This window comes from Megascapheus bottae, chromosome 14 (genome assembly GCF_031878675.1).
Source record: "Megascapheus bottae isolate mThoBot1 chromosome 14, mThoBot2.hap1, whole genome shotgun sequence".
Taxonomy (NCBI): domain Eukaryota; kingdom Metazoa; phylum Chordata; class Mammalia; order Rodentia; family Geomyidae; genus Megascapheus; species Megascapheus bottae.
The window spans coordinates 48,015,877-48,041,386 of NC_143522.1; the positions used below are offsets into that span (position 1 = coordinate 48,015,877).

At 43.5% G+C, this 25,510-nt stretch overlaps 2 protein-coding genes across 9 annotated transcripts in view; one reads left to right on the plus strand and one right to left on the minus strand.

Moving 5' to 3' along the window:
* The window catches only part of Ralgapa1 (Ral GTPase activating protein catalytic subunit alpha 1), a 199,072-nt gene extending 190,385 nt beyond the window's left edge, over window positions 1-8,687 (plus strand). For 5 of the 7 annotated variants that reach the window (XM_090345148.1, XM_090345156.1, XM_090345154.1 and 2 more), the window contains one exon: window positions 7,304-8,687. In XM_090345148.1, the coding sequence (XP_090201274.1) occupies window positions 7,304-7,452 (149 nt within the window). In that variant the 3' untranslated portion in view covers window positions 7,453-8,687. Of the gene's footprint in view, window positions 1-5,380; window positions 5,446-7,303 lie in introns of all 7 variants that reach the window. The other 2 variants (XM_090345149.1, XM_090345151.1) reach the window with 2 other exon arrangements.
* A 1,861-nt stretch (window positions 8,688-10,548) lies between these two features.
* Insm2 (INSM transcriptional repressor 2) lies at window positions 10,549-12,243 on the minus strand. 2 transcript variants are annotated; one of them, XM_090345465.1, is made up of 2 exons: window positions 12,127-12,243; window positions 10,549-12,045 (listed from the first exon to the last, which is right to left on the minus strand). In XM_090345465.1, exons 1-2 carry the CDS (start codon window positions 12,241-12,243, stop codon window positions 10,573-10,575), a joined length of 1,590 nt encoding a protein of 529 aa, XP_090201591.1. In that variant the 3' UTR covers window positions 10,549-10,572. The 2 variants fall into 2 exon arrangements, with proteins under 2 accessions (XP_090201591.1, XP_090201590.1); XM_090345464.1 differs by having other exon boundaries at window positions 10,549-12,243.
* Window positions 12,244-25,510: the final 13,267 nt, after the last annotated feature.

Genomic DNA, 25,510 nt, shown 5'->3' on the forward strand with positions numbered 1-25,510 from the left:
TTCTTTTCAGTTTTTAAAAAATACAGGAAAAATACCAAGAAAGAGGATTCTATTTTGCTGAAAATATACATTCATCTTTCTTAGCTTCAGCATTAAAAGTACAGCCATAAGCCAGGAGCTGATGGGACACATGTGTAATCTACTACTCAGGAGACTGAGATCTAAGGATTGTGGTTTGCAGTTCAAAGCCAAAGCCAGCACTGACAACAAAGTCTGTGCAATTCCTTTTTTTTTTTTTTTTTGCTATTTAAAGTCTTCATAAATTATTGAATTATTTTGATAGCATATAGGTATGTGGCATATATTTTAATATTAAATTTTTTGTGCTGGTACTGGGGGCTGAACTCAGGGCCTGGGCACTGTCCTTGAACTTCTCAAAGCTAGTGCTCTACCACTTGCGCCACAGCACCACTTCTGCCTTTATCTGTGTATGTGGTACTGAGAAATTGGACCCAGGGCTTAGTGCATGCTAGGCAAGAACTCTGCCACTAGGCCACGCTCCTGGCCCTGTCCAATTCTTACCTTCAGTTAACTGCCAGAAAAGCCAAAAATGGAGCTATAGCTCAAGTAGTAGAGTCCCAGGCCTTGGGCAAAAAAAGCTAATAGACAGTGCATAAGCCCTGAGTTAAATCCCCAGTACCAGAACAAAAAATGAATCTAAAATATATGCTACATATTGTATGCCATCAAAATCAAATAATTTAGTAATTATGAAGACTTTAACATCAAATTCACCTTCATTCGTAGCTCAGTTTTGTTACAAATACTATGTTACCATATACATAACAGCTTAGGATTTATGATTGTCAGATCTGTCTAAATCTCCCTCTTGAGATCTAAAGTATCAAAATTTAGCCATTGTGGGATGGACATGGTGGTACACAGCTGTAATTCAGCTATTCATGGGGCAGACATTAAAAGATTAGTTGTGAGAACAGCCCAATAAAAAACAAGAAGTTTAGGAGTTTAGCCTAGTGGTAGAGTGTTTGCCTAGCATTCACAAAGACCAGGATTCGATTCTTTGGAACCACATACATAGAAAAAAGCCAGAAATGGTACTGAGGCTCAAGTGGTAGAGCTCTAACCTTGAGAAAGCCCAAGGACAGTGCCCAGTCCCTGAGTGCAAGGCCCAGAACTAGCAAAAATAAATAAATAAATAAAAATAAAAAAAGACTAAAACACAAGAGTGAGAGACATTATTCAAGCAGAACAATACTTACCTGGCAAACACAGGGCCTTTGAATTGAATCCCCAGTACCACAAAAAGAAAAAGGAAAAAACCTAATGTCCGTGTTCTTATTTTTTTAATGATATGTTTATTATTTTTGGTTTTTTTTAATATTTCTTTGAGATTGAGTGATTACATGTATTTCACAGTACTGTAGTATAATTCTACTTAGCTACAGTCACACTCACATATTAACATTCACAGTTCTTATTTAAAAGTTACATTAGGGTCCGGAGTTTGGTAAGAGTGCTTGCCCAGCATGCATGATGCCGTGGGTTCAATTCCTCGGTACCACATACATAGACAAGCCAGTGGTGCTGTGACTCAAGTGGTAGAGCTCTAGCCTTGAGAATCCCCAAAGACAGTGCTCAGGCCCTGAGTTTAAGCCCCAGGATTGGCAAAAGTAAATAAAAGTTACTTTAAAATTTCCTCTCCTTCCCAACTATTGCAATGATCTGAAATAAATTATTTTAGCCTGGTAGCTATTTTAGCCAGTAGCTCATGCCTATACTCCTCACCACTTGGGAGGCTAAGAATATTGGTATCAAGGCCAGCTATGGCAGACAAGTTTTTGGCTCAGTGGTAAAAACATTCAGGAAGCATAACACCTTGAATTCAAACCCCAGTACTATGAAAGCAAAGGAAAGGAAAAAACAATGTAGCTCCTCTAAAGGTATTTTATTAATACTGTAAATACTGTTTGTAAATGTCAGTAGTAAAATAAGTGTCCTTCAGTATACAACATAATTTATAAGTTTATTATTTTTATAAAACATTCCTGCTTAGCCGGTGGCTCACGCTTGTAATCCTAGCTACTTGGGAGGCTGAGATCTGAGGATTAAGGTTCAAAGCCAGTCCAGGCACAAAAGGATCTGAGACGCTTATCTCCAAATAACCTCTAGAAAATGGAAGTGGGGCTTGGCTCAAGGGTAGGGCAGTTGCCTTGAGCTGAAGAGCTCAGGGACAGCGCCCAGGCCAAGTTCAAGCCCCATGACCCACAAAAAAAAAAAAAAAATCCTGCTTATTAGTTTGAAATTATGGGCAGCTGGATATGTTCTGTTCAGTACTTTGAACTTGAAAATTTGTCTTCTACGTTGTTGACCCAAAGGCAAATAATACTGACCTTAAATAACATTAACCTTTTGGCATAGTATTAGACTGTATTAAACTGTTTTCATACAGAACTTATGTTTTTATGTGTTTTTGTATTTTAGCAGGGAGAGAGGATTCATGGTAGTGGTCCTCCATTTTGAACTTAAGCCCTAAACCTGGTAGGCAGGTGCTCTGCCACTTGAGCCTAGCTGTTAGCCCTGTTTTGCTTTAGTTGTTTTTCATAGAGGGTCTTAACTTTCTGTCCAAGATGGCTTCAAACTGCAGTTCTCCTCATCCCTACCTGCCCAGTATGGTACCACCATACCCAGCCCTAGAATGCGAATAATTAAGTGATAATTGAGGGGTTACTAAGTACCAGACACTATGCTAATTACTGTACATGCATTCTCTCATTCTATCCTCATACTGTTTCTATTTTTTTTTTTTTTTTTTTTTTTTTTTTGCCAGTCCTGGGCTTAAGCTCAGGGCCTGAGCACTGTCCTTGGACTTTTCGCAAGGCTAGAGCTCTACCACTTGAGCCTCAGAACCACTTCTGGCTTTTTTTTTTTTGAGTATGTGGTACCAAGGAATCGAACCCGGGTCTTCGTGCATGGTAGGCAAGCACTTTAACCACTAGGCCAAACTCCCGGCCCCATACTGTTTCTATTAAAAGTAATAAAAATGAAGTTTTATTTTTTAAGAAACAATCACCTCGTTCTTGGTGAACCTGGCATTCCAGTGTACACCTGCTTGCCTTCAGAGTGCATGGTCTAACTATTACAATTATCCATTTAGTCTCCCCCTACCCCTTAGTTTTGGGGTTTGACCTCAGAGCCTGTGCTTGCTAGGTTGGTGCTGTACTGCTGAGCTACCCCTCGGCCCTTTTTGCAATGATCATTTTGAGAGCAGTTCTTGCTTCTCCCATAGAGAAAGTAACTGGACTTTATCCTCCTATTTTATACCTCCTGTTGTAGCTGGAATGGCAGGCATGTGCCACTGCAACTAGCTGTCGTTTGGCAAACTTCTTTATACTCAAGCCATGACCCTCCCAGTCCTTCTCTTAAGTAGTTAATATTGTAGACAGGAGCCACCACACTGAATCTTTTCATCCCTTCTTGCTGTTGAGAGAAAAACTAATTGTCCGATTATTTGTCTTATTTACAAATTAAGAGATTTTTGTTTGGAGGATTATCCTTTTCCTACTCTTTGAAAAAAAAAGTTTTTTTTAGTACTGGTGTTTAACCTCAGTGTCTCACATTTCTTAAGCAAGTAGTCTGCCACTTGAGCCATTCCAACAGCTGCTATTGGGGTTGGATATTGTTGAGGTAGGTTCTCACTTTATACCCAGGCCAGCATGGAGTGTGATCCTATTTGTGCTTTACCATGTGACTACAATGACAGGCACATGCTAACACATCTATCCATTGTGCTTCGTGTATGACTTAGGTTAACAAGTGGCACCACCTCACCCAGCCATCGATCAAGTTGGGAGTCTCCTCAACATTTTTTTATGCAGGCTGTCCTCAAACTTAAGTCTGTACCTCCCAAGTACCTAGCGTGCTAACTCGTGTGCGCGCTCCCGCTCCCTCTCCCTCTTCCTCTCCCTCCCTCTCTCCCTCCTCCCTCCCTCCTCCCTCCCTTCTCCCCCCTAATTAAGTGTTAGATATAGCAGTTAATCTACCACTGTCAGTCTAGTCCATGTTCTTGTATTATGAAGATAGAGACACAATCCACGTAAGCACTGAAATGTGTAACATCTTATGCATAAATATAGGACCTCATGGAAATGTTTCAAATTTATTGAGGATATAATAACGTAAGTTATTACGAATATTCTTAATGACTCAGGTAGTATAGATCACTAGTTAAGCTGCATAGAACATGACATAAAATGTGTCACTATATTCCTTACATCTAAAATTGAAGTCTCCCTACTATAAATTGTTAATGGAGTTTTGATATAATGAGTATATACCATAAATATCATTTGCTAAAACTTGACTATGAGAACTATGTAGCACATTAAAAAGTGTGATTTGACTGTGTTGTCTGAAGGCAGTCAGGAAGACATGGAGGAATTACTGTTTGAGGGGGATACAGAGACCTACAGCCAGTGCTGGGACTTGAATTCATGGCCTGGATGCCGTCCGTCCCTGAGCTTTTGTACTCAGGGATAGTACTCTGCATCTTGAGTCACACAGCTCCACTTTCAGCTCTTGGTGTTTAATTGGAGCTAAGAGTCGCACAGACTTTCCCACTCAGGCTAGCTAGCTTCAAGCTACAATCCTCAGATCTCGGGCTCCTGAGCAGCTAGAATTACAGGTAGGCTCCACCAGCAGCTGGCAGACATGGTTTCTGAGTGAGGCGGCTATGATTATGAGCCCAGGCATCTGAAGACTTGCTGTGTTTGCTGCTGCTGTTAAAAGTAGTGAGAGGAAAACATTTCAGGATGTAGGTATAGTTAAAAAGAAAAATATGACATGGAAATGAATGAAATAATGAATTTGCATGTAGATGTTTTTATTAAGAATTGTGTGAGAAAATGTCCTTTGAGTTAGGTATCCCCTAATAAAACTGTGTTGGACACTTGCCTGTTGAACTATTGAAACATAGTTAAAGTACCAGGGACCTGAATTATTTTAATTACATGTAATTACATGTAATTAAAATCTAATGTGGATATAACTTCCTATTATAGCAGAGTTTATCTAGAGATGTCAAGACAAAGTGACAGGATAACAGACCACCAGTACAGTGACTTTAAAAGGAAGATGTTTATAGAATCTCTCATAGACTTCTTTCTTCTTTTCTTGTTTCCTGTTTGAACTTGTTAGTTGGTGAGTATAATGTTTGAATTTACAAAGTATTGACCATTGTGAAACATCATCAGCCTAACTCATTGCATGCCCACTTATATCTCCTGACAAAAAAGTGATACTCTTTACTCTGCTCCTCAGTTAACACCTGTAAATTCTTCACTGTGTCTCTCATCTACTATCTATCTTCTCTTTTGTTTCCTCACTTCTGCTCGCTACTCCATTTCTTCATTCACAACAAAAGAAAGAAATGCAGTGATAGTTCTCTTCCTCCCAAAGCCTCCACTAGAAAACATTGGCCATCTCAAGGTAAACAGCCATGGGAAGGCCTCTCATGTTGGCTGGGAATAATAAAGTATGAATTAGCAGAAAACCGTCAGCTCTTCCCCTCCTCTTGCCTTCCATCTATAGGGCTTCCCACAATAGGCCATGAATTCATATTCTCAGGATTCAGATCCTTGGGAAAAGTTGAGCAAAATATTTCCTCATTTACTTTGAAGACCAACCTCATTTCAATTAGGAAAATGTTGGAGCAGTTACTTTAAGAAGGGTGTTAGCTGGATACGGTGGCTCACGCCTGTAATCCTAGCTACACAGAAGGCTGAGAACTGAGAATCAAGTTTCAAAGCCAGCCAGAACACTAAAGACCAGGAAGATTCTCATCTCCAGTTAACTACTAAAAAATGGGAAGTGGCTCTGCGACTCAGGGCGTGAGCTCACGGCCTGAGCACTGTCCTTGGATTTTCTCAAAGCTAGAGCTCTTCCACTTGAACCTCAGCACCACTTCTGGTTTTTTTTTTTCTATTTATGTGGTACGGAGGAATCGAACCCAGGTCTTGGTGCATGCTAGGCAAGCACTCTACCACTAGGCCAAACTCAGCCCAAGACCAAGACTCTTATCTATAATTAACTACTAGAGAAACCGAAGTGGTACTGAGACTCAAGGGGTAGGGCAGTAGCCCTGAGCTGAAGAGCTCAGGGACAGCACCTAGGCCCAGAGTTCAAGCCCCACGACCAACCAATTTGGGAAAAAAAAAAAACTCCCTACAATGTATGGAGGAATGTCTGTTTAAGGCTACAGCCTGTATGGTGTTTCACCTGTGACACAAATAATTTTTTTCATATTTAAGACCCAGAAAATGTGTACTAAAGTACCTTACTCAGTTTTTAATTTGGCTATTTTATTTGTAGATTTTTTATTGTTTTCCTAAGGCATTCTTTTTAATATCTTATTCGGTTGTTTAGTAAATACTTGAGATGCTATACTCGTTTGGGCAGTATTGCTTTTCATAGAATCATACAAGTGAAGAACTGTTTTGTAAATGACACAAAAAATCCTGTTTGTGTATGTTTTGCTTGTTTTAAAATTCTATACTGACCAATTCTGCTGGTTATCTACTTACTATTACTGAAAAGTACAAGTACAGAAGTTTACATTAGCCCTTGAGCAAAAGCCTCGAGGACAACACTTAAACCCTGAGTTTAAGCTTTAGTACTGGCACACGAAAGAGAAAGAGATGGGAGAGAGAGAGAGAGGAAGGAAGGAAGGGAGGGAGGCAGGCAGGCAGGCAGGCTGGCTGGCTTAGTGAAATTGTATTAGTATGTCTAAATTTCTAAGGTCAGTTGGTCTTTTTTGACGGATTGACATTTAGATGAGAATTCTTATCTCCTCTCTCCCCAGGCTTTATCTGACTCCATTTAAAACCCTACTTAAATATCTAGCATTTAGCTGGTCTCATAAACACCTAGTTCTTCGGAAGGTAACTGTTTAGAACTGTTTTCCACTGCTCTGGGAAGTGAAGACGCTGTTCTGGTTATACCCTGAAATCTAGAGATAGAATTGATCATTTCTCACCTGCTTTCTGTATCTTCCTGTGCATGCCAGTTTTGCTTTGGATATCTGTTCTAGCAAACAATTTTGCTTCCCATTGCTTTTTCGAGGGTTTAGCTCTGGAGATGATTGGTGCTTTCTTGCTGATATAATGGCATGAGCTACCAGATCACTTTGTTTTAAATACATTCATAAGCTGTTGTAACAAGGAAGTCTGGGACTTGTTTTTCTCCTCAAAAGACCGCATTACGAGTTAGCATGCTTGGTCCAGAAAGTTATTTCTGATGGGATGAGAGGGCTAGACCATTGTACTAATGTTCATGCTGTTTCTTACAGGCTCCTACCCAGAGGTTCTACCCAGTGAAGTTCCCCCAGCAACGCAGGTAGATGGAGCTGACCTGGCCTCTCCAATGTCTCCTCGAACTAGCAAAAGCCGCATGTCCATGAAGCTGCGCCGTTCCTCTGGTTCAGCCAATAAATCCTGAGGATACCGCAGCCCAACAACGATCAGCAGTTACCACCTTAGCCAGAACATAGCTTTAAATCTTTCAGGCTTCTATGTCTGCCAGATATGCATGTTCTTTCCTGTACATTTGAGAAAACACTGGACTTAAATAATTTGTAACTTAATACTTTTTAGATTTGGGCTATTTAAATCAATTCTTTTCCTCCCCCATGCTGTAAGCTACCATATTTTGAGGGGGTATACTCACTACCTGCCCAGAGAATTATGTCTAAATAGTTTTACACTTAATTTCATGATTAATATTGGGCCAAAGCATAATTGGAGAGAGAGTCTCTTTTTATTTATTGTGCCCCAGTGCAGCTTCATGGCTCAATAAATATAATCTTTTGCAAATGCAAACTTTTTTTTCTTGGTTGATTCCTGGGATCAAACCTGAGTCTCAAGCATGCTAGGCAATCACTCTACCATTGAGTTCTCTCCCATCCTTACAAATGTAAAATTAAGTTTAAACATTTATACAGTTAGAGCAATGTTAGCCTGTTGCAAACCTGTTAATATATAGGGTATGTATAGATTATTTATCCTACAAAATAAAAACATTCAGTATATGGTCATGTAGTAAAATTCCAACCTAAAGGATTTAGCATGAACTACTTTCCAAGGCAGTGTTTCATTTTTCGGCTGTGTAAGTGACACCATGACATAGCCAATAATGAGAAAAATCACTACTGAAATTTGATCTGTTTACCTTCCAAACAATTTTCTAATGTTCTGCTTTTTAAGTGGTATCACCATTATATGCTATTTGAGATTTTGGCCCTTTGTTGTTGCAGATCTTGGTCTATCTATATTTTATCTAAAGTACCAAAAAACAAATGGTGGGCAGGAGAAAAATACTTTTCTGATATAAATATCTTAAATTATGTGTATTACTAAAACGAGAATGTGAGCTGGAAGTCTTAAAATTAAATCTAATATTGGGAATAATAAAGCCACAGGTGCAAGTTGATTACACTCCGCCCACCAGAAGTGTTTTCCTCTAGCAGATTAGCTGCTTGTGTTTTGTTTTGGATGGCCATCTCCTAAGGAAATGTAGCATGTCATTGGCACCAACTGCATGTGTGAAATACATCATACTGGCACCCATAGCATATAAATTATGTATTATTCATGTAGTGTCTACAAATTTGTAGTGGGGGAGATGAAAAGAGATGACATGGTATTTAACAACACAATAAAAATATTCTTAATTTGTCTTGTTTCATATATTTTCAGATTTAATAAGCAGGGCTGTCTGATGGGACTCTAAAGCCTAAACCTAATCCTGAAAAGTGAAGGTAAATCCCATTTGCAGGGCACACTCCAACTTATTTTCAGATCCTACCACAGTCATTAGAAACACAAAATCTTACATTTCAAAAAGGCTGGCTGGAAACTTTAACACACTTTGGTTAAAGCATTCAATTTATCTTAGCTGTTCCTGAAATTCCACATCCTCAGGAATAAAACTATACAATTTTTTTTTCTAAAACAACTTTTAAGTTACTGTGCACCTGTTTTGTGGGGTTTTGAAGACTTAAATTCCTGTGACAGGTTATTAAATAGAAAAAAAGACAACTGGAGTCCCTTGGAACAGGTTAAACAATATAGACAGCCAAGATGAATTATTAAAGAGAAACAAACTTAACTGCTTACATATTTCTAAGATGCTTTCTCTTTTTAAAATGAACATCTAAAGTATTGCAGTTACAAGATAAAATGGCAAGTAAATGCCACCTTGTAATAGTGAAATTAGCACTATTGGTATTCATTTTTGTCAAATAACTGAAGCAAACTTTGTTGTGGAGAGTGTCTTTTGAAGAACAGTACATATAGTTTCTTTTTGTAGCTTCAATCTGTGCAGGTAGATTTCAAAGGAAAATATCCCATGGCATTCCTGAACCATTATATTCATTTGCAAAATGTAATATCCCTTGTCTTTGTATTTTGTCTAAATGGGTGGCTGTGTCTAAAAATACTGGCATAGGGAAAATAAGAGATGTAGTTTTGAAAACACGTATTCAACGGATTCTTACGACACAAAACAAAAAAGCATAGTCTATGTACATTTATTTGGTGGTAAGCATCTTACAAATCTGAGCTATTTGTCAAGCAGTGCTCAGCCAGTATTACACACTGGCCATTAGGGGAAGGTTACAGAGTGTATTCAAAATTTGCCGCTGAGAAGAAAATATAGAATACTGAGGAAGTTGCCATTCAGATCCATAATGCACTGTATCTTAACACCTCAGTTTGAACTGCTTAATGTATAATATATAATTTACAATATGAGATTTACAACAAACACGCATTTGGGTGAAACTAGTAAAACACTCAAACTTCAGGATGAAAAAAAGTGTTCTATTTCCAAAAAGCTACATCGCTTTTTTAAAGATTTAAAGTAGCTTCCTGAATGCTGCACACAACATAGCCATGAAGAATTTAGAGGGTGTCCCGACTCCTTCCAGAAAAGCGGCCCCTCCCCACCTCCAAACACAGAATGGATGAATACATGTAACTACGAAAAGACTCACGAGAGATTCTCAAATCCCCACGGAGCAGCAGCCACTCTCTTCACTGTCTTGCCATGAATCCAGATCTTGAGTATTCCCCTCCTGTGTTTGGCACCAATCACAACGTTTAATTCACAGAATATACAAAGCAAGATGTCTGACCTATTGAGACAGAAACTACAGAGGCGCCTGTGATGACAAGTCGGAAAGGAAAATATTGATGGCCTCTCACTTTGGTTAACCACTGACGGAGACATGCACACATCCACTGCGACTTTCCATAGGAATTACAAATCATAGGATTCGTTAGGGTCTCCAGAGTTTTGCGGGGAAAACAATCCTATTTTACTGGGAAAGGCGAGGTGGATTTAAAGCTGACTTGACCTTGACCGTGAATGTCTGTCTTGCACAATATACATACCTGTTCTAGAGAGGGGTTTTACTTTTCTCTGTCCGCTCCTCTGGCGGAAAAACGACTGGCAGAGTTTTAGGAGGAAAAGCCTGGGAGAGGAACTTGCCGAGAAACCCCACCAAGTCTCCCGCGAGCTGTTTCCTCCAAGGCCAGTCGGGAAATGGCCGGGGCGGGCTCAGCAGCCGGGCCGCAGGGGCATCTGCAGCAGCAGCACTTGCCGGCTTTCCGAGGGGTGGCATTTATTGATGTGCCGGGTCAAGCCCGGGGAGCTGAAGAACGTGGACGAGCAGTGCTTGCAGGAGAAAATCTGCTGAGCACCCCCTTCCGCCGCCCCTCCAGGCCCCGGCGCCTCGGGGGGAGCCCCCGACAGAGCCGGCAGGAGCAGCTCCTCGCGGACCGCGTGCCACAGCCGGTGCTTCTCCCTGATGTCTGCCGAAGGGAAATGGGCCCCGCACAGCGGGCAAGCGAAGGCCAGGGGGGGCCCGCGTTCCGATCCGAAGCTGGGGAGAAGCGCGCGCGCCGAGCCCGCCTCGTGAGTGCCCAGGTGCTTGCGCAGATAGGCTTGGCGGCGAAACTTTTTGTGGCAGTATGGGCACACGAAGATCTCCGAGCACCCCGCACCGCTGCTCGGCCCGGGCACTCGATGACCCAGCACCCCCTCGGTGTACGGAGCCTGCAGTACTTGGGGCTCCGGGTGTGCCAGCACCTGGAAGCCCTGGCGCGGAGCGCTGTCGCTGTCCTGGTGCTGACTGTCCCCGGAGCTGTCCTCCGCCTTCGGGTGCTGATCCGCAGTCCGCTCCGCCCGGCTGTTCTCCTTCCCCTCGGCCAGGAATGGCGCCAGGTGCCCGGAGTCGGCGCAGGACGCAGACGATGAGGGCGGCGGCTTCCCGTCTGCGGAGGCGCTGGTGGCTGTGACGGGACGGGGCTTGTGCCAGCGCCGATGGGAGGCGAGGTTGGCGGGGCAGCTGAAGACCTTGTCACACTCGGGGCAGCGGTACTCGACGCGCACGATGCGGGAGCAGCGGTGCTGGGCCAGCGCGAAGGGGTCGGCGTACTGCTCCTTGCACAGCTGGCAGATGAACTCGCCCAGCGGCGTGCGGCTGCCCGCCTGTGCCCGGGAAGGCGCCCCGGGCTCCTCTTCCTTGATCTTCAGGCCCAGCACCGGGGACGTGGTCACCTCGTCTGCAAAGCTCAACTTCCGCATGGCCTTTGGCTTCTTGATCCCCGCCGCCGTGGGAGCGGCGGGGCCGGGCGAGCCGCCTGCGGGCCCCTTGGCGCGGCGCTCGCTGCCCACCGGCCGCTTCAGGCCGTGCAGGGCGGCCGAGAGTGGAGCGGGGTCCAGCTGGAGCGCAGGCTCGGGGAACGGCGCCCGCAGCGGCAGCAGAAACTGCTCCCCCGAGGTCGGGGCGGCGACGGGCGCCACCGAGCAGGAAAAAGTGGCCAGGGCGGCGGCGCCCCCGGGAAAGGACTCGGCGCTGACCGGTGAGCGGAGGCAGCGCTCCAGGAAGGCGCGGCGCAGCTCAGCACCCGCAGGCTTGGCGGGGCTGGGCCCGGGGCCCTCCCTCCCATTGGCGCTCCACTCCACACCTTCCCGCCCGCCCGCCGCCAGGCTCACCCCGACCGCCCGACAGGGTAGCCCCGACAGCTCCTGCGCCGCCTCGCTCCTCAGCTCTTTTGCAGTTTCCTCCTGGGTGGGGGACGCTGCCCTCTCGGCACAGAGCAGGGAGACATCGGGGCCGGGCGGTGCCACCAGGGGACCCGGCAGTGGGAAGCCCCGTTCCGGTAGGCGAACTCTGTAAGAACCGCCTGTCCGCTTAGTCCGCTTCACCAAGAAGCCCTTCGGCATGGCGGATCAGGAGTCTTCGGCCGCCCGGAGAAACGGGAAGGTGGGCGGGGAGGCAGGGAGTGGGCGAAAGCGGGAGCCGCCGAAGCTTCGCTGGGCGCTCATGCCAGGGCGGCCTTTATAGCTGAGACGCTGGCCCGCCCCACGCCGAGCCGCCTCCCGGCCGAGCCGGCCAATCAGGAGTGAGCGCGGGCCCGGGGGCGGGGCTTCCGCGGGGCCCCACCGCGTGGGTGGTGTAGGCGGCGTGGCGGGCGGCGCACGCACCCGGGTCCGGCTGGCCTCGGCGTCTCGCCCGGCCCACCCCCACCCCGTCCCCGTGCGCCCCCAACCTATCGTGGGCAGAGACGACCAAAGCCACGGCCTGGACAGTTAGGAAGCCCCGTCCGCAGGGACAGACAACTGACCGTACCCCCCAAACTGAGCCCCGCTTCCACCCCATGCAAGGATGGGGGACCCGTGGCAGCAGCCCGGTAGGAGTCCGCCGGGGAGGGATGAACGTCCGCGGCCGCGTACTGAGCTGACAAGCTGCCGGCCGCTGCCGCGGCGGGACGGAAGGCTAAGTCCACGGCCCCGCGCCCTAGCCGACGGAGGGAGCACGTCCGCGCTCCGTATCGATCCCGCGCCGGGACGCAGCGAGGATCCAGCTGGGGAGAAGGGCTCTCAGGCCGGCGCGTGCGTGCCCGCCGGGCCCGCGAGCCCCGCGCCCGACCTCCGCACCGCCCAGCGCCCGCCCCGAGAGGCCCCGAGAGGGGCGGGGAAGGCGTCTAATCTTCCACCGTCCTCGCGTGAAGTGCTTTCTCCGCTCGCTCGCTCCACTTAGGCCGCCGGAGACCGGACTTCAGGCCGGCCTCGCTGGCCCGAGCCCGGAGGAGAGCGCGCGGCTGCGCTGCACCCGCGCCCGGGCGGGCGGGGAACTAAAGGACCTTTGAAAGTTTGTGATACCCGGACAATTAGAGAGACGTGGGATCAGTGGGAGACGGGAAGGAGCGCTGGCTGTGCGCGAACTGGAGCTGGCGCTCGTGGCGCGAGCCTGCCAGCCGAGCTGGAAGAGCCCGGGGACGGCGGGGTCCCCGCGGGCGGGACGGGTCCTGAACGCTCGGTCTCCACTTAGGCAGCAAAACACTGATGTGGGAGCGGAGACGCGGCTATGCACGGGGATAAGGCCCCAAACTCGAACCCCAGTACCAGAAATATTAAACAAAAAGACTCCGTGGGCAGAAGACCGGGGGAGGCGCTTTTTTCAAGTAGAATGCGGAGTAAGGTAGTCGTCAGCGGAACAGCTTTCCTTTCATTACTGAGGTAATATATGGAGGACAGCACTTGGGAAAATAGAGAAATTGTTTGTATATCTCTGAGTTTTTAAGTATTTTGCCTGATTTCTACTCTGCATACACGCATACATAAACACATACACAAACGTGAACACACACACAGCAAGAAGGCGTGGCCTCACTTTCTTCTTTTAACAAATGGATCAAACCAGAAAAAAAAGTAGAGAACCAGCAAAAATAACAAAGAACCTAGCTTCAAACCAAGATCAGACTAATTCCAAATTGCAGACTTTCTGTAATCACATCCTACAGCAGTAGGTTACGTAGTAGACACACACATATACACACAATGTCACAGATGGGTACTGTCCCTCACCAAGTCCATTTTTCAGTACTTGGTCATGGAAAACAAATTGATTTCATAACTGAATAATGGATGAATACCTACAATTATATTATTTCCCATTAAATATCATGAAATCATGCGCCACTAAAAAAACCCGAGATTTTTCTAATCAAAATGAATATTCTGAATCTCTTAACACATTTGAGTTTTTTAATAGTGTTGGTAAACTTAGTTTCCTGAAGAGCTTCTGATACATCAACGAATGTATGATTTACAATGCCAATTTCTTTCTAATTGTGTTTCGTCTTTCTCGTAATGACTTAGAATGTCTGATGTTGGAAATATGATGTAAGAACCCTAATATTTTTGAGTACCCATTTTCCAGGTTCCCCCCCACCCGCAAAGACAAAAGTACTTTGTTAGAACTACTGCCCCAAATCCAATTATTTTATTCATAGCTCTCAGGTAAAATTTTGAAAACAACTTTTCTGGAAAGTGGTGTCACAGCATCTTAGGAGCAGCTTTTAAAAAAAATGTAGTCTTAAACTACCAATTATTCACTCAGAAAGTAATCCAAAGTTTATGACAACGATTTAGGTAAAAAGCTGTTTTCCACAGTGTTATTCTGTAGTGGGAAACAGAATAATAACCTTAAGGAACTTAAAGTGTAACTATGCTATAGATGATTAAGTAGCCATTAAAATTCAATGATGTAGACAAACATGCATATCATAATGTTAAGCCAAAACAGCAGGATGGCTGGATGTGGCTGTGCATGCCTGTAATGCCAGATGAGGCAGCAGGACCATGTGTCTGAGGCCAACTTGGACTATATTGGGAGTCCCTGCCTTACAAAACAATGATAACATACCAACAACATACCAACAGGATTAAAGTTACCTGTATAATAACAATTATGAAAAGATAAAATGATTGAAAATGGCAGGAAATATGCCAGATAATGCATTATTTCAGTAGAGAACAATATTGACCCACTAGTAAGAATTTAGTAGTCTGATTTAAAATCTAGTAACAAACCAATCTTAAATTTGCCAGTATATTCCATAAGTTCCTGTGATATATAACCTCAGTCCCTGTGCCATTCAAATCATTCACTACTGCTTAATCTAGGCAATGGTGTCTACTGTTACTTTAGACACACTTCAGAATTCTTCATGCAGTGTACTTGTGACTGGAGACAAATGAACTGAAACACAAACCACTGGATCATTTTGAACGTTTTCCTTACTATCTCAGGAAATAGTCTAAAAGGAAATATAACCATTTTTAACCATCGAAAGTTTTTCCTGTTATTTTCAACAATAATCCCCCATTATATTTATCCTCTATGTCATGAATACTTGTTGACCCCTTTATTTCTGTGCTACTGAGCAAAAGTTTTGATAAAAATCTTTCATGCAGCAACCATTAATGAGCAACATTATAAGGCCAAGCGCACTTCAAACCAAACCACAAAATTGTCAATGACAAAGTGCCAAGGGGCTATCAGCAACTGTTTATTGGCATTTTACAGTCACACTTGTATGAGGTTTTATTCAATCATGCCATAAATGAGCGTTTTCTTTTAGCTACCTGATACACACTAAGACACATTAAGTTTCACAAATTTTTGCGAAAAAGTACTTGCAAGTATTCAGTCACTGTTACATAGCTATCTCCAAACTACCTGAGAGAACAACTTAAAAACAAGACAATTGTTTTTGCTTACAGTTTTGGAGAGTTTGGTCTCGGTCACTTGGCCCAGGGCACATGGCAGAATCTCTTGGCATGAGACATTTATTCCCAGAAGATGAGCAGCACTTCACCCAGTGGAGCTGGAGGAAGAGAGATGTAGATTAGAATGTTATGGAAGTCACATGCCCAGCAGATTGTGTTGTTGTTAAAATAGTCTGCAATGTTGGGTGTTGGTGGCTCATGCCTGTAATCCTAGTTACTCGGGGGACTGAGATCTAAGGATTACGGTTCAAAGCCAGCCTGGGAAGGGAAGCCCATGTGACTCATCTCCCAATAAACTACTCAAAAAGCTGGAAATGAAAAAAGTTGAATCAAGTTAGCAGTGATGCTTATTAGATATTAAGTTGGAAATAAACTATACAACTTGGGGCCTGGCGGGGGGGGAGAGCCAGAAGGGGAAAACGGGGAGAGAATGAGGAATGGGATGACACTGCTCAAAAAGAAATATACTCCATACCTGACTATAGAATTGCAACCCCTCATACATCACTGTTCAATACGTTTAAAAAAATGCAAGCCAGAAGTGGCCCTGTGGCTCATGTGGTGGAACTCTAGCCTTGTGCTAAGTCCTCAGGCCCCGAGTTCACATCCCAGCACAAGCATAAACTAAACAACAACGACAAAATTACAAAAACACGTCATTATGATAAACAGCACTGCCAAGGAAAACTGAGAAATCTTTGTTTTCTCTATATTCTTTCTGTTGACATTGACTACCTTTTCTGCACTGTAAAAACTCACCTTCAACTGCTGTGGCATTTTTTCTTTTTTATTGTAATTATTAGACAGGTTACGTTATATTCGCCAGACAGAAGATGCATTACTTCACAATCATCCCTACCCCTTCTCATGTTTTGTCCCCATTTCCCTCTCCCACTCCCTGCTCTGTTGCATTTTGCCGAAAAAAAAAATCATACACAGAATATTTCTCGAGCTATTTACATTTTAAACTCTCTGTGTCTAGTTGTGTAAGAGATTACTTTGATTTAAATTCATAAAATTCGAAGCAATAGAAATTGAGGGACTTGCTGGCATGAGAAATTTTTTCTTCTGAAATCATAGTGTGTATAAGTAGGCTTAGATGACTGTGTGTGTGTGTGTGTGTGTGTGTATGTGTGTGTGCGCGCGCGCGTGCGCACGCTAGTACAGCAGTACTGGGGCTTGAACTCAGGGACTGTGAGCTATTCTTTAGCTTTTTCATTCAAGGTTGGCACTTCCAGCTTTTTGCTAGTTAATCGGAGATAAGCATCTCATAGCTTTGTCTGCCCAGAGTGGTTTCGAACTATAATCTTCAGACCTCACTGTCCTGAGTAGCTAGGATTACAGGCATCAACTAACCTACTTTTTTTTTAACCACTGAAAAATCTAATAAATTACTTAAGAACAACTTTATTTCTTCTGTCTTTTCCCCTTTCCCTACACATGTCCCTAAGAAAGGATAACTCCAAGTTGCAGTTACTAGAGACCTGCAGATCACAAGAATCTGGAAATTAACCATTTCTCTGAAATCTAAAGCTGAATGCTGGTACTTTTATTTAATTAGCTGTCTAGGCTAAAACCCAAAAACTTTTGGCTCCAGCTGCATACCCCAAATCAATCCATTAACATTTTATCAGTTCTATCTTCAAAGCATTTGCTGTATCTAAACATCACAGATTCTCTCTACCTCTACTGTAGTCTTTTGCTTCCACTCTGTAGTATATATTTTACGCCTTGGTTAGCAGGAGATAGATCCTATTAGAATACAAATCTTATCATTTTATTCTTTTGCTCAAAATCTTCGAATGACTTTACACAGTATTAGAATAAGAGCCAAATCTCTGGGACCAGGTACCGTGGTTCATGCCTATAATCCCAGCTATTCAGGAAGACTGAGATTCAAGGCCAACCTGGGAAAAGTCAGTGACAAGTTCCATTTCAAAAAACCAAGCGGGGCTTGTAATTCTAGTACTCAAGAGGCAGAGATCTGAGGGCTAAGGTCAAACCCCACCCAGGCACTAAAGTCTGGGAGACTATCTCCAAACTAAACAGGGCTGAGAGCACAGCTCAAGTGGTAGAATACTGGTGCTCAGAACTCACCATCCCCCAATGTGGGCAGGAAAGCCCGGGAGCTGTGGCTCCAGTGGTAGAGCACTAACCTTGAGCAAAAAACCTCAGGGACAGTGTCAAGGCATTGAGTTTAATCCCCAGAACCAGCATCAAAAAGGAGAGCGAGAACGAGACCTTCCTATCCTAGCATCACTGCCCTTTGTTATTATTACCCTTTATCATTTACTCAGGATTTATGCACGCACACTCACAATTTGTGTGGGCTTCATCCATGCATGTGTTTAGCACTGAGCTACACTCTAGCCCATCAGCTTTTTATTTTTCTTCATAGCATTTATCATTCTCTGTCCCTATATAAATATATATAATGCATGATGTATAGTATAAATATGATACATAAGTGGTCATTGTCTGCTGTCTCACAGAAAGCTGAAAGGCACATGAAGTTGAGGGTTTCATTTTATTCACATCCACAAATCCAGTTCCTAGAACAATGCTAGGTATAGTCACAGATGAATTCATGTCAAAAATAACAGCCACCAGATTTTAAAAGAAGTCACACGCTTCTTAGGCTGCAACCCTGAAACCCACCTTGCCTGAGGACAGAGGAGAGAAAACAAAGACAGGGACTCCAGCCTGCAAACATTCTGGTACCTCAATGCAGACAGCTAGAGGAGTGACGGGCTTGCCTCAAACAGGCATACTGAGAGTCCTTGCCCCAGCTGAGTATTCAGGCCAAAGCTTAGAGCCCTGGTATTTCCTCCCAGTGGAGAAAGCAGGCCCCAGAGCATAGCCACATGCCCTGGGTACTAGGAAAATGGCAGCTGGAAAGTTACTTAGAATAACCAACACACACACACACACACACACACACATACACACACACACTCACACATACACACACACACATATACACACACACACACACATACACACACATACACACACACATACACACACACACACACACAGTACTAGAGGTTGCTGTAAACTCACAAGCGGGGAGACTAGCCTACTTTCCATCAGAGTGATGCATGTGTGTAGCCTGCCATGCTGCTAACAGCTGGCTGGAAGAGAAAGCCTGCTCAATCTTCATATAGAGGCACAGATTTAATATGGGATTCAAACACTTGAAACCATGTTCACTCTGTGATTACACATGCAGAGTGTGTGTGTGGAGATGTGTCTTCCCTGTGAATGGAAATTTATATTGTTGTCTTTGTCATCTCTCAACTCTTGTTCCATGTGATACCATCTTAAGGCTTTGTTAAACAAGTTTTCACATAAATCTTGAGCCTAACTCCTGAGAACAGAGGAACCTTCATTATCTGTTAACAACGCTTTCTTCCTTAAAAGTGTGCTTGGTCTAATGATGTTTTCTGAGCTACAAAAGCTTTCTTTTGGTTTGCATTCTCAAGATATTTCCTTTCCTTTTAATTCAATTTTTATCACTTATATTTTCAGTGTCTCTCCTACGGATAGCAGTTAGAAATTTTGTAAGGCTTTCAACTTGTACCTGGAGCATTTAAATCTACCATCTTGAAAACTACTTTGTGCTAGATACCAGTAGCTCATGCCTGTAATCCCAGCTATTCAGGAAACTGAGATCTAAAGATTGCTGTTCAAAGCCAAGCCTGGGCAGGAAAGTCTGTAAGACTCTTGTCATTAATTCACTTCCAAAAAGCTGCAAGTAGAGCTGTGGCCCAAGTGTTAGAGCTCCAGTCGTGAGGAAAACAAAGCTCGGTGACAGCAGGCAGGCCCTGAATTCAAGCTCCAGGACTGGCACAAAAACAACAGCAAATAAAAATTTTGCAAGTCAGATACAGTAATTCACATCTATAATCCCTGGTACTTGGGAAACAAAAACAGGAGGATCGTGGTTTGAAACCAGTCTAAACCACTTCCCCCCTCCAAAAAAAAAGAGCAGGGGTAGGCTGTCCCTCAAAAAAATAAAGCTAAGCCTGGTGGCTCACATTTAGAATCCCAGGTATGAGGGAAGCAGAGATGGGAACATGGAGGTCTGAGAGCAAGCAGGCAAAATAAAACCTTATCTGAAAAATAAAGGGGGCATGATGTGTGCTTTGCTTAGGAAAGCACTTGCAGGCAACAGTCTCTCGTTTCAAACCTCAATACCTCCAAAAGTAGGGGGGAGAAAAGTACTTTGTACCTGATGTATTAATTTCTTTTGTTTCTCCTTTTTTTCTCTCTTTTAGATATCTAAATTTTATATTATCTAATCATCCTCTTGACCAGTTTGAAGCATTTATTTATTGTGCCAATACCGGGACTTGAACTCATGACCCGGGCTCTGCCTTTACCATTTGTTTTTAGGAATTGACATGAAAGTTATTAGAATACAAGAATCATTAAAGGGGGTGCGTGCAGACTTTAAAAAAATGTTATTGTTATTACAAAGGTGATATAGAGAGGGGTTTACAGTTCGTAAGTCAGGTAATGAGCACATTTCTTTTTGGACAACGTCACCCCTTCCCTCACTCTCTCCCAGTTTTTCCTTGCCATCCCCACCCACAAGTTGTAGTCATTTTCCCTTTGCTTTGTTACTCAAGGATGGCGCTGTGTCTCTTGAGCCACACCTCTACTTCCAACTTTTTGCTGGTTAAGTCGGTACAGGATTCTCATGAGCCTCCCCACTTGGACTGGCTTTCAGTTGCAATCCTCAGGGCCGGAAGTGTAGCCTAGTGGTAGAGCGTTCACCTGGCAGGCACCATTCAATTCCTGGGTTCAATTCCTAGGTACCACATACACAGAAAAAGCCAGAAGTGGTGCTGTGGCTCATGTGGTAGAGTGCTAGCCTTGACAGTGAAAGCCCACGGACAGTGCCCAGGCCTTTAGTTCAAGCCCCAGGACTGGCAAAAACAACAACAGAACAACATCAGCTGCAGTCGTCCCACCCCAGCCTTCTAAGTAGTGAGGCTGTCACGCACGTGCCCCCTGTGTCTGGCTTGTTTTGTTGGGTTTTTGGCAGTTTTTGAGGTTGAACTCAAGATTTCACATTTGCTAGGCGGGTCTTCTCCTTCTCAAACTCTAACTCCAACTCCTTCCTTGCAGTGGCTATTTTCAAGGTATGGCCTCACATTATGGGCTGGGAACCCCGTGTGTTTCCTGTGTGTCTGAAGATGACAGGTGGTGTCACTGCACCCAGACTTTGTGCTACCCCCCAGCTAGGACAACATAGAAATACTACAACATTGGTTGAGATGGCGTGTCTCAGATTTTAATATCTGGGCTTACCCGGAACTTCAGTTTCCTGGTTTGTGCCTACCAAGTAGTTAGGATTATAGGTTTTGAGTTTTAATTGAGCCAAAGGCATCTTTGAAATTAAAAAGACATTAGAACACTTGAACTCCGTGTATTCTTTGCTGACTTACATGCTTTTATGTATTTTGTAAAGACTCACAATTCACTATTGGTTTTTTTTTTTCAGTTCATTATTGTTTTGGATTTTTGTGCTGTACTCAGGTTGCGTCACACTCACAGGTGCTTCGCTCACTCCACCATTTGAGCCACACCTCCAGCCTTGCTTTTGCTGATTATTTTGAAGAGAAGCCTTTTCTGCCCTGGCTGATCTTAAATTGAGATCCTCTCAGTGTCCAGCTCTGGAATAGCTAGCATCCCAAGCGTGAGCCATCTGCTCTCCGCTAACAATGTTATCTTAAGCAACAAGTTCGTTTACTCATGATTTCCACTTTTTTAAACTAGCCATTCCTTGCATCAGGCTTTCCATGTGAGATCATTTTTCTCCTATCTGAAATAAATGCTTTAAAATGTCATTCACTATAGATTTGCTCATGGCAAAAGGTGTATATGAAATGTCTCCAATGTATACAAAATGTCTACTGCAGAATTTTAGCTGTTTCCTTTTAGCACAATGAAACACTATACTGTCCTCTCCTTATCATTTTCACTAGTAAGAAAACAACCGTTGGCAGATACTGCTCTTTGGAAAGTAATAGTAATTCTCTTCCTGCTTTTACTATTTGTTAATGATACATTAATGATTTACTTTTAAAGTTGTGAGAAGCTAGCTACTCAAGAGGCTAAGAACTGAGGATCAAGGTTCAAAGCCAGCTGGGAGAGAAAAGTCCAATAAACTTATCTCTGGTTAAAATTTCTTTCCAGCAAAAGATCTGGAAATGGAGGTTTGGCTCAAGTAGTAGAACAACTAGCCTTAAGTGAGATAGCCAAAACCTCGGTATCCTAAGGAAGGAGGAGGAAAGGGAGAAAGAGAGGGAGGGGGGAGAGAAAAAGAAGAGGAGACAGAGAGAAGGGGGAAAGGAGAGAGAAAATAAACAGAGAGAATTTAGCCCTTAGGCAAGTAATTGTTGAAATAGTTTAACACTCAACTAGTCAGCTGTAGGAAAATCAGCTAATAGCAGTCCTTATCTGCATAGAGATATGGGATCATAAAAAGGGAAATGGAAACAAGAAGTTTCTTGTTTGTTCATTTCTCTGTCTTTGGGAGGGTAAAGAGGCACAAAAATAGAAGGACAAATGGTGAAGAAATGCAGCAATGATATACTTACTGAACATTATGTTGAAAATAAACTATACATCTTGGTGGGGACAGGAGGGAAAACTGGGAGAGAACAGGGAAGGGGTGACATTGTCTTTAAAAAAAAAATCCTCTTTGCCTGACCTATATAATTGTAACCCTTTGTATGTCGTGTGTGTGTGTGTGTGTGTGTGTGTGTGTGTGTGTGTGTGTGTGTGTGTGTGTGTGTGTGTGTGTGATTCCTGGGGCTTGAACTCTGGGCCTGGGTCCTGTCCCTGAGCTCTTCAGCTCAAGGCTACCACCTTACCCCTTGAGCCTCAGCCCACTTCCCATTTTCTAGTGGTTGTTTGGAGATAAGAGTTTCACATTCTTTAGTGCCCAGGTTGGCTTTGAACTGTGATCCTCAGATCTCAGCCTCCTGAGTAGCTAGGATTACAGGCATGAGCCACTGCACCAGCTGTATGTCACCTTTATAATAACAATTTTAAAATTTTAAACTGGCAAAGAACAAAAGAGGTCATGCAAAGCCATCTTAATAATCCATGAAGAAAGTGATGGTAGTTCCATGACCTTTAAAACCTGCCAAAACTTTGACTGTTTTGTTCATTTATAACTGATAGTAAAAGTTTATACATTGAGAATTGGGGTACTATATTTCAAGAACTGATTAACACATGTGTGAGACCAAGCATGGTGGCTCGAGCTTCTCATCCCAGCCACTCGGGGGAAGGAGATAGCAAGAATGTGTTTACGACCAGTGCTGTGGTTCATGCCTGTAATCCTGGCTACTGGGGCTGGGTTTGAGGATCACAGTTTGAAGTCAACCCCAGTAGGAATGCCTGTGAGACCCCTCTCCAGTTAACCACCAAAAATTACAGAAGTGGAGGTATGGTTCAAGTGGTAGAGAACCAGCCTTGAGAGACCTAGGCCTCGAGTTCAAGCCTCAGTACTAATACAAAGGAAAATACAGAGGGCTGGAGTGTAGCTCAGTGGCAAAGTGTTTGTCTAGCAGGTACAATGCTCCAGGTTCAATACCCAGTACCAACAAAACAAACAAAACAGAGCAATGTACTCACAACCTATATAGATTTTCATTGAAAAGTATTATGCTTTGAAAACCTTTCAAACTTAAGGTTGTCTGTTTTAATGTCTCTGGCAGACATGACCAATTCCAAGCTATTTAAATATTAGTACAGATAAATAAGCTTATTTTGAACAAGCTGTAAAACATTTTCAACAAATTTGTATTCATGATATATGTATCTCCTGAAGAGAAAATTAACTGATTTTTTTTGTAGACTAAATCATCTTCATTCTTGCCGACAATATTGATCTAGAAAGATCCTGGCCCTTTTCTGGTCTTCCGCCAAGCCTATTAGTTAGACGTTATGATCTATTTTTATGATCGCTCCATTTCAGATCTGATAACCACACAATTGCACTGTTATCCAGGCACATCTCCCTAGCGTTTCAATTATCTTAATCTCATGCAGGCCCACAGCAGAGGCTCTTACCAACATTTAGATATATTGTTTGTCCAGGGAGTTTTCTTTGTCCACAAAACTTGTTGAGTCATTTTATAAGACCAAATAAATCTGATTTGCCTGGCCTTATCTGTCTTCATAAACAAAGGCCGTCCACTGGCCATCGCATCGCTATCTAAATGATTTCAGATCAATTTGGTTCTCTCTAACTTGGGCAATTGCATTCTGCCAGCCCCAAACTCCCTCTGTTTCTCAATTGGAGACATTATTCTTCTCTCACTTAACTAAGTGTTCTGGGCAGTGGGCAGGGAAGTATCTGAACCAATAAAGCCCAGTTTCCTGGAGGTTTATGTCGGATAGTCTAACTGAGACTATAGCTTGAACCGCCAACAGTATCAACTCAGCCAAGGCATGAGATATCCTAAGCAGGATTGTATTATACCAAAGGAAAATCTACAAGTATTTTCTTTTAAAATATAGTGAGAATAGATTCCTTGTGACAGAATTAAACTTAGTTGAAGTTCAACTTTATATCAAGAGGTTAACAATGAGATGAAATGAATTCATTAGGAAACTTGATATACATCATAAGGCAAATGTATCAAAATAATAATAATAATGATAATGATAATGTGCCGGGAGTGGTGGCTCACACCTATAATCCTAGCTACTCAGGAGGCTGAGATCTGAGGATAGAGGTTCAAAGCCAGCCCAGGCACTAAAGAACGTGAAACTTTTTTTTTTTTTGCCAGTCCTGGGCTTGAGCTCAAGGCCTGAGCACTGTCCTTGGACTTTCTCAAGGCTAGAATTCTACCACTTGAGCCTCAGCACCACTTCCAGCTTTTTTCTATGTATGTGGTACCGAGGAATCGAACCCGGGTCTTCATGCATGCTAGGCAAGCACTTTAACCACTAGGCCAAACTCCTGGCCCCAAGAATGTGAAACTCTTATTTCCAATTAACCACTAGAAAATGGGAAGTGGGGCTGAGGCTCACGGAGTAGAGCAGTATCCTTGAGCTGAAGAGCTTAGGGACAACACCCAGACCCAGAGTCCAAGACCCACGACTAACCAAAAAAAAAAAAAGATAGTGCCAAGCATAGTAGTACATGCCTATAATCCCAGCCCTCAAGAGGCTAAAGCAAGGAGATCACGAGTTCAGAATGAGTCAGGACTCACAGAACGAATGAACAAGTCTTATTCATCACTTGCCCATCATTGCATAAAATGGATATATGTGTTCATGTTGTTTCCTTTACATTTATCTTTACATTTACCTTGAGACTGTGACTTGTCTCCAGAAATGACATTTACCCAAAACCTCTTAAGTTTAGGAAACAGTCAATGTCCTCTCAGAGCATTTCTGCTGAAGAAGAGGTGAATAATCTTCTGTTTCTCCTTTGTCCAGCCTACCCTATTTCTATCCCTCCTTTCTGTCATTACCTTTTCCTTTCTTCCTTGTTCATACTTGCTAAGCAAGCACTCTTCTGCTTGGCCACACAGCCAGCCCTTAGCTTTATTTTCAGAGTCTCACACCTATTTCTCAAGTAACTGGGTGACAGGTATGAGCCATAACACCAGATCTGGTGTGCCTATATCTTAATTTCAGTGGCTTGAGCCAATGGGTTGATTTCCTATCTTATTGATAAGACAACTCACTTTCTAAATATTTTTGCATTTTTAAGTTTTGTGTTATTGTTGTTGTTTTGTCTTTGTCAGTCATGGGGCTTGAACTCTGGGCCTGGGTACAGTCTCTGAGCCCTTCAGCTCAAAGTTACCACCTTACCCCTTGAGCAACAGCACCACTTCCTATTTTTTGCATTTTTTAATGCAGTGCTTAAAGTAGCTCATGC

What these genes read in the sequence shown, in the direction of transcription:
- Insm2 (XM_090345464.1), bottom strand. Translation starts at nt 12,243, where the DNA reads ATGCCGAAGGGCTTCTTGGTGAAGCGGACTAAGCGGACAGGCGGTTCT.